General features: G+C 53.4%; 1 protein-coding gene across 3 annotated transcripts in view; it reads right to left on the minus strand.

Moving 5' to 3' along the window:
- LOC119969376 (phosphoenolpyruvate carboxykinase, cytosolic [GTP]-like) overlaps positions 1-14,192 on the minus strand; it is a 136,218-nt gene that overhangs the window by 69,335 nt on the left and 52,691 nt on the right. For all 3 annotated transcript variants that reach the window (XM_038802941.1, XM_038802940.1, XM_038802942.1), the window contains exons 4-5: positions 1,188-1,391; positions 873-1,060 (exon numbers count right to left, since the gene is read on the minus strand). In XM_038802941.1, the coding sequence (XP_038658869.1) occupies positions 873-1,060; positions 1,188-1,391 (392 nt within the window). The remainder of the gene's footprint in view (positions 1-872; positions 1,061-1,187; positions 1,392-14,192) is intronic.

Raw genomic sequence — 14,192 nt, forward strand, 5'->3', positions numbered from 1 at the left:
AACTTGGATTATGTTCTCAAGTCTCTGGAGGGGACTTGGATCCATGGTGTCTGAATCAGAGGTGAGAGGGTTACCAATTCAGTCAAGGCTGGCGTCTCAATTCAACCTTTAAATATGAGGCTGGATTCTCCGGTCACCGACGCCGAAATCACGTTCAGCGATTGGCCGGAGAATCACAGTTCCCGACCAAATCGGGGGCGGCGCCGCTGGTGCAATGCTCCACCCCCTCCAAAGCGATGGTCTCTCTGAGTACGCCACGCTACGTAGAGATGGCCTCAAGGTGTTGCCTGAGGCCCCGCCCCCCGATGCTCTGCCCCCGACCGGCCAAGTTCCCAATGGTTTGGGACACGTGTGGTGTCACCCGTCAGGACCGCGGCATGGTGGCTGCCGACTCAGTAAAGCGGCGCCACAGTTGGGGAGGGGGCCAATCCACGGGCAGGGGGGACGTTATTCGGGGCTGGGGCACTGTGGGGGGGGGGGGGGAGGGGGGGTTGTCCACTGTGCACGTGCCGGCCGAAGGGGTGGACTATTTCACAGGCCAGGTCCACGTGTGCCCTCCGCCGCTATGCGCATGCGCAGCCATGGACCTGGCAATTCTCCGGGCCGTATCGGCAGCTATAGCCGGGTGCTCTATGCTGCCTTCCTGCTAGCCCCCAGCAAAATGGTGAATCGGTGGCCATTTCACGCCATTTTGTCTAGCGTAAAACGCCACTGTTCCCACGCCGGCGTAGGAACATAGCCCCAGAATCGGAGAATCTAGCCCATGATATTTGTGTTATTGTAGAAGTTTGCTTCTTTCACGGGAAAAAGGCTTCTTACTGATAAACTACAGCGGTTAAAGATCCAGCAATGAATACCCCCTGTAATCTTACCAGCATGTGCTCAGCCAGCCAGCCCTCTTCTTCAGCAATCCTGGATGCGATGCGCAGAGCGAAGCACTTCTTCCCCAGCAATGAGTTCCCTCCATAACCGCTTCCAAATGAAACAATCTCCCTGCGCTGAGGTATGTGGGCGATCAGAGTCAGCTCCGGATTGCAGGCCCAGTTATTGACCAGTGGCCCTAAATACAAAAGAGGGATTGTCATCCAAAGCTGTATAAAAGGCTGCAGGATCAAAGGAGAAGACCCCCCTCCCCTTCCCTCGCCCGCACACAGAGAACAATCCAGAGGTGCTGAATCCAAACTCACTCTTTAGTGGCAAAGGGCATCCGACTGAATGAAGGCATTTGACAAACTGGTCATTCCCCAGGGTCTCCAGTACAGCTGATCCCATGCGAGTCATGATCCTCATGCAGGCCACGACGTAAGGTGAATCAGTCAGCTGGATCCCGATCTTGGACAGAGGTGATCCCACAGGCCCCATGCTGAATGGAATCAGGAACATTGTACGGCCTAAAGATTTACAGGAAGAAAATCATTGCTGAGACTATTCTGGGATAGAATTTGCTTTGTCTTTAAATCCACATCAACTCAAGATTAAACTCAGACACTGCCATAATCCCAGCTGTCTGTTAAAGCATTTACAGTGCTCCAGGCGGATTAACAAATATGGTGAGTAACACCAAGATAGTTATCTCACCAATGGATTAGGAGGAGGACATAAACCACAAGAGTGAAGCTCAGAATTTCTGTTATCGAAACACCAAACTCCCTTGCACCTGTAATTTGTGCATGGGATGGTGTGGGGTTAGGATAAAAACACCTTTGATTTAAGATAAACGTTAGGCCGGTATTCAGCACCATTCTGTATTGTTCATGCCAGCTTCTAATCTCTTTTTATTCCTTTTCTACTCCTGGCTGGCCTAACATTTGTTGCCAATCCCTAGTTGTCCAAGAACTGGATGGCTTACTAGCTTTCAGAGGGCAGTTAAGACGCTATGGATAGAACATAGAACATAGAACAGGACAGCACAGAACAGGCCCTTCGGCCCTCAATGTTGTGCCGAACAATGATCACCCTACTCAAACCCACGTATCCACCCTATACCCGTAACCCAACAACCCCCTTTTACTTTTTAGGACACTACGGGCAATTTAGCATGGCCAATCCACCTAACCCGCACATCTTTGGACTGTGGGAGGAAACCGGAGCACCCGGAGGAAACCCACGCACACACGGGGAGGACGTGCAGACTCCGCACAGACATCTGGATCTGGATCACAGGTAGGCCAGACCAGGCAAGGACAGCAGATTTCCCTCCCTAATGGGCATTAGTGAACCAGATGGGCTTCTACCACAATCGGTAGTTGTCATGTTCACTATTACCGAGATTTATTGACCAAATTTAAATTCCACCAGCTGCCATGGATTACCCTAGGATTCTGGATTACTAGACCAATGGCATTATCACCGTGCCACTGGCTCCTGGAACAGGCAAGCCTGCCAACTACGGCAGTGTAGTTAGGGCAGCTGAATGGTGCAGATGAGGAAATGAACAAAAGGGGATAGCACTGAAGCATTGTGGGTAGTCAGGCTAAGTCAGGAGTATCCTGGTGAGGGGGATGGGTGATCACAGGGACCTCAGCCAAAAGGAATGTGAGGGCAGCCTATTGGGACCAGTAATTGCTAAGATTGCCTTATGTGGCTAGGTTAAGGAATGTAAGGGAACCTATAGAAACCCTACAATTGCCAAGTTACCTTATTTGGTCGTGTGTGTAACCTCTACAAGACTCGGGCAGAGTGAGTCAACTTGCAAGAAGCGCAATTAAACTAAAATGTTCACCTACAATCCGACTTGGTATATTTACTGAGACCAGCCTGAGGGCAAAAATAACTCAAATTCCCATTTGGTGTCAGAAGTGGGGTCTCAACAGGCGATCACCGGTCATCTGCGAAATCAGAATTAAACTAGTCTCGGAGGGAGAGAGAGGAAATGGGCAGCACGGTAGCATGGTGGTTAGCACAAATGCTTCACAGCTCCAGGGTCCCAGGTTCGATTCCCGGCTGGGTCACTGCCTGTGCGGAGTCTGCACGTCCTCCCCGTGTGTGCGTGGGTTTCCTCCGGGTGCTCCGGTTTCCTCCCACAGTCCAAAGATGTGCGGGCTAGGTGGATTGGCCATGCTAAATTGCCCGTAGTGTCCTAAAAAGTAAGGTTAAGGGGGGGGGGGGATTGTTGGGTTACGGGTATAGGGTGGATATGTGGGTTTGAGTAGGGTGATCATTGCTCGGCACAACATCGAGGGCCGAAGGGCCTGTTCTGTGCTGTACTGTTCTATGTTCTATGTTCTATGAAATGGCCCCATGACGAGAGTAGCTGGAAAATGACCATGTTGGTTTTCCTCTGTCTCGGAGTCTGATAAAAGTTTGATCACTCGCACATGGTCAGGTAAGATCGTCTCGACGAGATCAAAGGTCAGTCTGGCGGATTAGAAAAATTAAAATTCAGTTGATGTAGGTACGACTGAGGGTTAATGAGAAATGAGGGAATATCCTAGCGATAATTCAGTTAGAAACTGAGGGAATATCCAAGTGATAGTTCAGTTAAGGGCCGATTAGAGAACTGAGGGAATATCAAAAGATAATTCAGTTCCGCGCGTGTGTTGAAAACTAGAATTGATTAAGTTAAATTGTATTCTTGGACTGTAGTGGCAAACAACACAGTCTGAGGAATAGTTCGAGATTATGGGGAATTGTTTAGATAACACGAGTGACCCAGGTAGTTTGTTACAAGCATTAAGTGACCGATACCCAGACAAAGCAAGAGACTTTAGGCAAATGTCCGCAGCTCTAAGAAAGAAATTGGGAGAAGAATGGCCACTAGGGGAACCAAAGATCTGGAAATCGTTAAGAAAATTCAGGAGCAAATCTGGAAAAAGAATAAAGGAATTAAAGCAAAGGAGTTAATTGGATTATGGAGGCAATATTGCCAAGAGGAGAAAGATATAACCCTATTATCAAGTTGGCAAGAAAATGCCCTTAAAATGGGAATATCAATTAGTGAAGGGGGGAACCAGAAAACTCTGGAAATCCTAAAAAAGGAGTGTGCATTCAAAAAACGTGCACAGAAAGAAAGGGAGACACCTGAAAGGACAGACTTGAGTGAGAAAAGTGGACTACGTAGTTCAATGGCTGGCCTTGCATTGACAGAGGTCGACGACGACCTAGAGAATTGGACCATGTCCGATAGGGTCCCGACGGCACCAGCGACATTGCCTGCACCACCTCCGGCGCCCCCAGGATATCATAATTTATATCCAGTCGCTGTTCTCCAGATTCAAACCATGCCAGCCACTCCACTCCCTTTAGACTCAGTCTCACAGGCCCAGACAATTATCCCTCCCCCTCTGGCCGATCGCATAATAGCTTCGGAGGCACCGACGCCAGCTCCTTTAATTGATAGCTCGGGTACTACTTCCTCACCCCCAACATCCGTCAGAAAAGGGAAGCCCCGTTATTCAAGCCCAGTTAGCTGGAGGACCCGATCTCGAACTATGAAAAAGGGATCTGAGACCATCAGGAAACAAGTACGCCTACGACCTAGATCCCTTAAGGCCAAGATGACAGGACTGAAAATTCTGTTACCACGGGATGAGGACAAGGACGGTTCTGATGAGCCCCCCATATCGGAAGGGGAGGACTCCAACGCCTCTGAAGAGGAATCCGCTGAATCTCCCCCACCGACACTACCTTTGATGCCCCCCTAGCGAGACTCCGAGATAGTTGCCGATTAGGAAAATGCCCAATCCTGAAGTCGCTACAGTAGCAGCTCAGAGATGTTTCCAAGTACTGCCAGATGGCACTTCCATACAGCACTCCGAGGCCCCTGAGATGGTTAACACCCGACTCCAGCATCATCTGGGGTGTGACATTTTGGAATATATCAACCCACAGGTTTTGGCGGATCACCCGTCACAGGTGGGACAAGGAAAGGTTACACCCATTAAGGTAGCGATTAAGGACCATGTGATGCTGCCCTCCATTCGACAATAGCCCCAAGCCATCCCGTCTGTAGCCAAATTAATCCAAGAACTGTTGCAACAGGGGATCCTGGTCCCATGCCAATCAGAATGTAACACACCCATACTTGCGGTGCCCAAACCAGGCAAACCAGACCAGTACCGGCTAGTACAGGACTTGCGTTCAATTAATGCCATCGCGCAGCCATTACATGGCCTCGTCCCTAATCCTGCCCACATACTGGCTCAAATCCCAGCCCGGGCCCGGGTCTTCGCCATAGTCGACCTCCAACATGCTTTCTTTGCTCTCCCACTCGCGCCTGAAAGCCAATATTTGCCTTCACCTACAATGGACAGCAGTATACCTGGACCCGACTTCTACGGGGATTTGTTAACTCGCCCACGCTCTTCTCCAGATGTCTACAGACTCAACTCCAGACTCTGAATTTGTAACATGGTTCCACTCTCGTACAGTACGTAGATGACCTATTGATAGCCAGCCCCGATGAGCCCAGTAAAAGGGAAGATGTGATACTGTCCGCACTGGGCTATGTTGTTTCGCAATCCAAGGTACTGGTGGCCCAGACGAAGGTCAAGTTTCTGGGAGTCCTACTCACAGCCACAGTAAGAAATCTCGAAACCAGTCAAATTGAACCTTTTGAGGCACGATCAATTCGACAAAGACGATAGTTGAATCCAACAGAGGCTATATTGCTATAAGATGTGTGGCCTCCCACAGCAGCTGGCGAAATGGCTGCTAGCTGGAGGACATTCATATTTATACAGCCAGCAGGGGCTACCGGCAAACCTGTAGTACAGGTCCTACCGTACGTCACTACAACAGCAGCAACTTCCCTTGCGGCTCACTCCTCTCTCTCCCCGCTGGTTCCAAACTGGCCAACTCTATTTATGCCGGGAGTCTGCCAATGATTTCTCCGCCCCCCTCTTTGGGGAAGCTCATACTCCCACAGGATTGTGGGATTGTCATTAGTCCCCAGCCAATGGTAAGCAGGCAGGTTACAACATCCACCCCTCCACCAAAATCCAAGGAATACACCGAAGACCCTGGCGAAGGAGGGCGTCGGACTCGTTTTGCCGCAGGCCGGACCCCATTTTCACGAGGCGCTGGATCGGGTGGCGTGTAACGAGATGGAGACCGGCGCTTTCGTGATGAACGGCGCAATGGTTGTCCATCCACGGCCCGTGGGCCCGAGGATTCGCCCTCTGAGGTGTCTTGTGTCTCCATCTCGGAGTCAGAGTCTGCTGCCTCCGTCATCTCGCCGTCTTTATCTCCACGCGGTTCTGTCACAACCTGCGCAGGCTTTGAGTGAGGCACCAGAGGAAGATTGTGAGGAATACTTTCCATTGTGTCTGGTCTCTGTGGCTGTAGGAATGAGCTCCTGGGGCAGGGAATCTTTGGAAGTGATAGTCTTCTGCCCCGAACGTGGTCTACATGTTTGCGCTGGAGACGACCCTGAGCTTGCACCTGGTAAGAGATAGGGCCCGTTTGGCAAAAGATTACGCCAGGGACCCACTGGGCACCACCAGCAAAATTCCGAACGAACACTGGGTCACCAGACGCAAACTGCCGAATCGGCCGATGCTGAGAAAAACCATGTCCCTGCTGTTCTTGTGTGCGGCGTAAGGCGTATACCCCAGTCACCGCATGGGGGGTGGCCCTATATGAAAACAAAAAAAGAGCCAGTCTCGTGTCCATCGACCCGGAAGACTGCTTCTTTAGGCCTCGTTTGAATGTCTGCACTGCGCGCTCCGCCAACCCATTTGAAGCCGGGTGGTAAGGGGCAGTGCGGATATGGCGTATGCCGTTCGCCTTCATGAACCTCGCAAACTCCTCACTTGTGAACGGAGTGCCGTTGTCCGTGACCAGTACCTCGGGGAGGCCATGCGTACTGAAAGACAAACGCATCTTCTTGATTGTTGCGCAGGACGTTGTGCCTCCCATCTATGTACCTCTAGCCATTTAGACTGGGCGTCGATTAATAGCAGGAACATGGATCCTTGAAAAGGGCCGGCGAAATCCGCATGCAAGCGCGCCCAAGGCCGCCCTGGCCATTCCCAGTGATGTAGGGGCGCGGCCGGCGGAAGCTTCTGATGCTCCTGGCAAATGGAGCAGTTTTGGGCCACCTTCTCAATGTCGGTGTCGAGGCCTGGCCACCAGGCATAACTCCGGGCCAACATTTTCATTTTGGTCACACCTGGATGCCCATTGTGCAAGTCTCTCAGTATCAGCTCCTGTCCTTTTCCGGGACAATCACACGCGTCCCCCACAAAAGGATGCCGTCTTCCACGCTGAATTCGGACAGCTTGGAGGAAAATGCCCGCAACTCGCCTGGGAGCTGACTGTGCTGCCCTCCATACAGGACTATGTGCCGAACCTTTGACAGGACTGACTCCGTCTGGGTCCACTCACGGATCTGTGATGCTGTGACAGGCAAGGTGTCCATAAAACTTAGGATTGCAACCACCTCACCGGTCGTGGGGGTCGATATGGGGCTGGTCAATAAAGGCAATCGGCTCAGTGCGCGGCATTCCCTATCTGGGTTCAAGGTTTGTGCTCCAGAGAATACTCGTATGCAGCGAGCAACAAAGCCCAGCGCTGGATCCGTGCGGAAGCAATGGGCGGTATTGGCTTATCCTCTCTGAAAAGACCCAGCAGAGGCTTATGATCAGTTACGATAGTGAAGTGGCGGCCATATACGTCCTGGTCGAAACGTTTCACCGCAAAGACCACTGCCAGGCCCTCCTTCTCGATCTGCGCATACTTTTTTTCCGCTGCAGTCAATGTGCGGGAGGCGAAAGCTATCGGCCGCTCGGCCCCGTTCTCCATCTTGTGGGACAGGACGGCCCCAATACCATACGGGGATGCATCACATGTGACGAGCAAAGGCTTTCCAGGATCATAGTGGGTTAGTAACCCAGACACCAACAATTGTTGTTTTACCCGCCGGAAAGCGGTTTCTTGCGGCTGACCCCAAACCCAGATGTGATTCTTCTTTAGCAGAAGGTGCAACGGGGCCAGCGTAGTTGCCAGATTGGGGAGGAACTTTCCGTAATAGTTTACGAGGCAGAGAAACGAACGAAGATGCTAAGTGTCAGTTGGGGCGGGGGTCTGTTGAATCGCGCGCACCTTCTCTGCGACGGGGTGCAAACCTTTGCGGTCCACGCGATAACCCAGGTAGACTGCTTCCTTCGCCTGAAAAACGCACTTTGTGCGACGTAAACGGACTCCAGCCTCCGAAAAGCGTCTAAGGACAGCCTCCAAATTTTCCAGATGTTCCTGCTCCGACGTCCCTGTGATCAAAACGTCATCCAAGTAGACAGCAACACGCGGTAAACCTCTCAAAATGCCGTCCATAACGCGTTGAAAAATAGCGCGGGCAGAGGATACTCCAAAGGGCAAACGTGTATATTCATACAGGCCCCAGTGTGTGTGACTCATATCTAATTTTGAAACGAGAGTCCGCCTGCAAGCTTCGCGTAGAGATCCTCTATGCGAGGCATTGGGTATCAGTCGAGTCGGGAAGCCGTATTCACTGTAAGTTTATAGTCGCCGCACAAGCGAACTGCGACATCTGGCTTCATTACAGGTACAATTGGTGCTGCCCAGTCAGCGAAACGGACAGGCCTGATGATACCCAAAGTCTCCAAACGAGTGAGCTCCCCTTCTACCTTCTCGAGCAAGGCGTAAGGCACCGGGCGCACCCGGAAGTAGCGCGGCGTGGCTCCTGGTTCGACTTGGATACGGGCTACAGCCCCTTTTATTTTCCCCAAACCAGTCCCAACCCAACTGGCTGGGCCCATGGCCGCGCACCACGATAAGTGGGAAACGCCCCTCCTGGTGTCCATAAACAACAAGGATCATCGTAGTTCCTGCAACGTCCAATGGTTCCCCCGTATAGGTGGCCAACCTGGCCTGTGTGTCAGTTAATGTAAGGGTCTGTATACCCTGCTTGATGCGGTCGAATGTCCTCTGGGCGATTACGGAGACCACTGCGCCAGTGTCCAACTCCATCTCAAGTGGGTGACCATTGACCCGTACTGTCACTTTAATGGGGGCCACACGGGGAGCTGCCACACAATGCAGCTGCAGGCAGTCGTCCTCCGTCTCCACATCCTCAGGAGTAGTCGCCGCAGGTTCATCCAAATGAAAGGTACGGCCCCTGGGCTGGCCCCAGTTTCGGTCGGAACGATGGCACCTCTGGCGCCCCCAGGACCGGCGTCCACGACGGGGTCGGTGCCCACAAGTCTGACGCGGACATGGCTCCTCATCCATTGGTTCTGGAGAAGGCTCCCTTCGGAGAGGAATGTCCGACGGCCACTGGCGTCGATCCGGACGTCGCCTTGCCCAAGGTACCACAGGGGTGCAGGGGGACGCTTTCGGACGGAAGGGGTTGCGCCCCATGGCGTGCACCTCCATTCCCTGTAGCTCCTGCACTCCCCGTTCTGCGCTCTCTCGGGACAATACTATTTGAATGGCCTGCTGAAAAGTCAATGTTGGCTCAGCTAACAACTTTCTCTGGGTGGCCGCATTGTTAATACCGCAAACCAAACGGTCGCGTAACATTTCTGACAAGGTCTCACCATAGTCACAGTACTCCGCAATCCTGCGTAGCCTAGATAGAAAGTCGGCAATGGATTCTCCTGGGGTCCTTTCAGCGGTATTAAACTGGTAACGTTGGACTATCGTGGATGGGGTTGGGTTAAAATGTTGCCCCACTAAGTTCACAAGTTCATCAAACGTTTCGGTGTCCGGCGCAGCTGGGTACGTAAGGCTCCTAATCACCCCAAACGTATGCGGGCCGCAGGCGGTGAGCAATATGACCACCTGGCGCTCGTTTTCGGTGATATTGTTTGCCCGGAAATAGTAACGCATCCGTTGTGTGTACTGGTTCCAGCTTTCCAGTGCAGCATCAAAAACATCCAAACGTCCATACAGAGGCACGGTGTAATAGAAAACAACTTCCAACCTGTATCCAACAAAAATCCAGGGAGGTGGCTTCAGCAGTGTAGACAGCTATTCACTTTAACCCTCGTCGCCAGTTTTGTGAGGGCCACGAAGAATCCAGCACGAGTCTTCAGGATACAAAGAAATAACATTTATTTACAATAACATATATACAACAGCAGCAACTTCCCTTGCAGCTCACTCCTCTCTCTCCCTGCTGGTTCCAAACTGGCCAGCTCTATTTATGCAGGGAGTCTGCTAATGGTTTCTCTGCCCCCCCCCCCTCATTGGGGAAGCTCATACTCCCATAGGATTGTGGGATTGTCATTAGTCCCCAGCCAATGGTAAGCAGGCAGGTTATAACAATCACCTAATACAGGTGCAACAGTGGTTTACCACATTCACCCCATGTTAAAATTGAGTCCGGTGGGGGTGGTGGAGAACTATATCCAACAATGAGTTAATATTTAAAGTATTTGATGAAAAAAATGTCTTTTGAAGTCTGGTGCCAGTTAGAGATTTAACCGGTCCGGTGCCTTGATGTTCCGCTGAGAGCAACGTAGTGGTGGTGGCGATATCATTGCTGGCCTGATGTTCAGTGACTCCGGGAGCGTGCCGAAATCCTCTTCATCCTCGGGAGTGGGCAGGGGAAGGACGGATGGACCTGGTGGGGTTAATGCTGGGAGCACCGGGGGAGGGGAGGGTGGCACCGGGCCGGAGAGGTGGGTGTGTGTGGAACCTGCTGGTGCCAGGTCCCTGAGGGAGACAGTATCTTGGCGGCCGTCGGGGTACGCCACATAAGCATACTGGGGGTTGGCGTGGAGCAATTGCACCCTTTACACCAACGGGTCCGCCTTGTGGAGTCGGACGTGCCTACGGAGCAGGACCGGTCCTGGAGCTGCGAGCCAAGTCGGGTGCGACACCCCGGATGTGGACTTCCTGGGGAAGGCTATTTCCAGGTGCGCCCGGTGCCTTACGCCTTGCTCGAGAATGTAGAAGGGGAACTCGCTCGTTTGGAGACTTTGGGTATCATCAGGTTCGCCGGATGAACCTGCGGCGACGTTCATGGGGTGTGTTGTTCGTAGCGGTGCACAGCAGTGGCCGAATGGAGTGGAGTGCATCAGGGAGGACCTCCTGCCAGCGAGAGGCTGGGGGATTCCTGGACCATAGGGCCAGTTGGACGGCCCTCCATACGGTCCCATTCTCCCTCTCTACCTGCCCGTTTCCCCGGGGGTTGTAGCTGGTCGTCCTGCTGGAGGCGATACCCCTGCTGAGCAGGAATTGACGCAGCTCATCGCTCATGAATGAGGATCCCCTGTCACTGTGGATATAGGCGGGGAAACCCAACAGAGCGAAGATAGTGTTTAGGGCTTTGATGACGGTGGCAGATGTCATATGGGAGGGCGTGGGAGGGCGAAGGGGAACCTGGAATGCTCATCGACCACACTGAGAATATACGTGTTTCGGTCGGTGGAGGGGAGGGGCCCTTTGAAATCCACGCTGAGGCGTTCAAAGGGGCAGGAGGCCTTCACCAGACGCGCACGGTCCGGCCGGTAGAAGTGTGGCTTGCACTCCGCACAGACCTGGCAGTCCCTGGTGATTGTCCATACTTCCTCGACTGAGTAGGGCAGATTTTGTGCCTTAATGATGTGGTACAACCGTGTGACTCCCGGGTGACAAAGGCTGTCGTACAGGACCTGGAGTCGGTCTACTTGTGCGCTGGCACATGTACCTCTGGATAGGGCGTCTGGGGCTCGTTAAATTGCCGGGGCGATACAAAATCTTGTAGTTATAGGTGGAGAGCTCAATCCTCCACCGCAAGATTTTATCGTTTTTGATCTTGCCCCGCTGTGTGTTATTGAACATGAAGGCTACCGACCGTTAGTCAGTGAGGAGAGTGAATCTCCTGCCGGCCAGGTAATGTCTCCAATGCCGCACAGCTTCAACGATAGCTTGGGCCTCTTTTTCGATGGATGTGTGCCGAATTTCTGAGGCATGAAGGGTGCAGGAAAAGAATGCCACAGGTCTGCCTGCCTGATTGAGGGTGGCGGCTAGGGCGACATCCGATGCGTCGCTCTCTACTTGAAAGGGCAGTGTCTCGTCTACTGCATGCATCCTGGCCTTGGCTATATCAGCTCTGATACAGGCGAAGGCATGTTACGCCTCGGCCATCAGGGGAAAGTGGGTGGACTGAATGAGTGGGCGGGCCTTGTCCGCATAGTTTGGGACCCACTGGGCATAGTACGAGAAGAACCCCAGGCAGCGTTTGAGGGCCTTGGGGCAGTGGGGGAGGGGAAGCTCCATGAGGGGGGGCACGTGGTCGGGATCGGGCCCCAGAACTCCGTTCCGGACCACATAGCCGAGGATGGCTAAACGGTTCGTGCTGAATACGCACTTCTCCTTGTTGTAGGTGAGATTGAGGAGAGTGGCGGTGCGGAGAAATTTGGCGAGGTTGGCATTGTGTTCCTGCTGGTCATGGCCGCAGATGCTGATGTTGTCTAGGTACGGGAAAGTGGCCTGCAAACCATACCGGTCGACTATTCGGTCCATCTCCCTTTGGAAGACTGAGACCCCGTTAGTGACGCCGAAGGGAACCATGAGGAAGTGATAGAGACAACCGTCTGCCTCGAAAGCGGTGTATGGATGGTCCGATTTACGAATGGGGAACTGGTGGTAGGCGGATTTGAGGTCTACCGTTGAGAAGACCTGGTACTGTGCAATCTGATTGACCATATCAGATATGCGTGGGAGGGGGTACGCGTCGCTGTATATACCGATTGATGGTCTGGCTGTAGTCCACGACCATTCTGTGTTTCTCCCCAGTTTTAACGACTACCACTTGGGCTCTCCAGGGGCTGTTGCTGGCCTCGATGATGCCCTCCCGAAGCAGCCTCTGGACATCGGACCTGATGAAGGTCCAGTCCTGGGTGCTGTACCGTCTGCTCCTGGTGGCGACGAGTTTGCAATCCGGGGTTAAATTGGAAAAGAGGGAAGGCGGATTGACCTTTAGGGTCGCAAGGCCGTACACAGTGAGGGGTGGTAGGGGCCCGCCGAATTTGAGGGTTAGGCTCTGGAGATTGCACTGGAAGTCCAGGCCGAGTAGTAGGGCAAAACAGAGGTTAGGGAGGACGTACAGGCGGAAGCCGCTGAATTCTACGCCCTGGAATGTGAGTGTGACTGTACAGTACCCCCGGATCGCGACGGAATGAGATCCGGAGGCCAGGGAAATTCTTTGATTGGCGGGGTGTACTGCGAGGGAGCAGTGCCTTACCGTATTTGGGTGTATGAGGCTTTCGGTGCTCCCGGAGTCCAGCAAGCAGGAGGTCACGTGGCCGTTGATTTTCACGCTGGTCGATGCAGTGGCCAGGTTGTGCGGACGAGATTGGTCGATCATTACTGAGGCGAGTCGTGGTTGGTCGTCGCTGACGTCAGATGATGGGTAGCCTGGGGGGCCCAGGTCCTGGAATGCTGTCAGTGTCCATGTCCCGTGGGGGAGACAAGATGGCGGCGCCTGATGATCCTGCGGGGGACAAAATGGCGGCGCCCATGGGCCGCACGTTGCGGGGGTTGGACAAGATGGCGGCGCCCACTGGCCGCGCGTGGTCCGGGGAGATGCAGATGGCGGCGCCCATTGTGTGTAGACTAGAGGGGTGGGGGCGATAGTGGTGACTGCGCGGGCCTGGCACGCCGCAGCGAAGTGCCTCTTTTTGCCGCAAGCCTTGCAAAGGGCAGCGTGGGTCGGGAAGCGTAGGCGAGGGTGCTTCTGCTGGCCGCAGAAGTAACATTGGGGAACCCCGGGATGCGCGGGCTGGCATGTGGCGCAGGCGCACTGGCTGGGTAAGGCCCCTGCTGGGGTGGGCATCTGTGGGGTCCACGAGGGATAGGAGGGGTGGGTCGCGCGGCTGGCGGGGTAGGCCTGAATGTTACGTGACGCAACCGTCATGGAGCGTGCTAGCTTCTTTGTCTCAGCTAGGTTGAGTGTGGCTCCTTCTAAAGGTCTCTGGCGTATGAGGTCCAATCCAATCCCCGTTACGAACGCATCGCGCATAAGAAGGTTGGAATGTTCGGTGGCCGTAACGGCCTGACTATCACAGTCCCGGACGAGTGGGATTAGGGCCCGCCAGAAGTCTTCTATGGACTCACCAGGGAGTTGAGAGCGAGTGGCATGTACATGCCTGGCGAAGAGCGTGTTCGTTTTCTGTGCGTAGTTTTCTTTGAGGAGTGCCATGGTGTCGGCGTAATTCGGGGTGTCCTGCATTAGCGGAAACATACTGGAGCCAACCTTGAGTACAGGATCTGTATCTTCTGAGTCTCCGGAACAGGGGTGGTCG

Source organism: Scyliorhinus canicula, chromosome 7, assembly GCF_902713615.1.
Source record: "Scyliorhinus canicula chromosome 7, sScyCan1.1, whole genome shotgun sequence".
In the NCBI taxonomy this organism is placed as follows: Eukaryota; Metazoa; Chordata; class Chondrichthyes; order Carcharhiniformes; family Scyliorhinidae; genus Scyliorhinus; species Scyliorhinus canicula.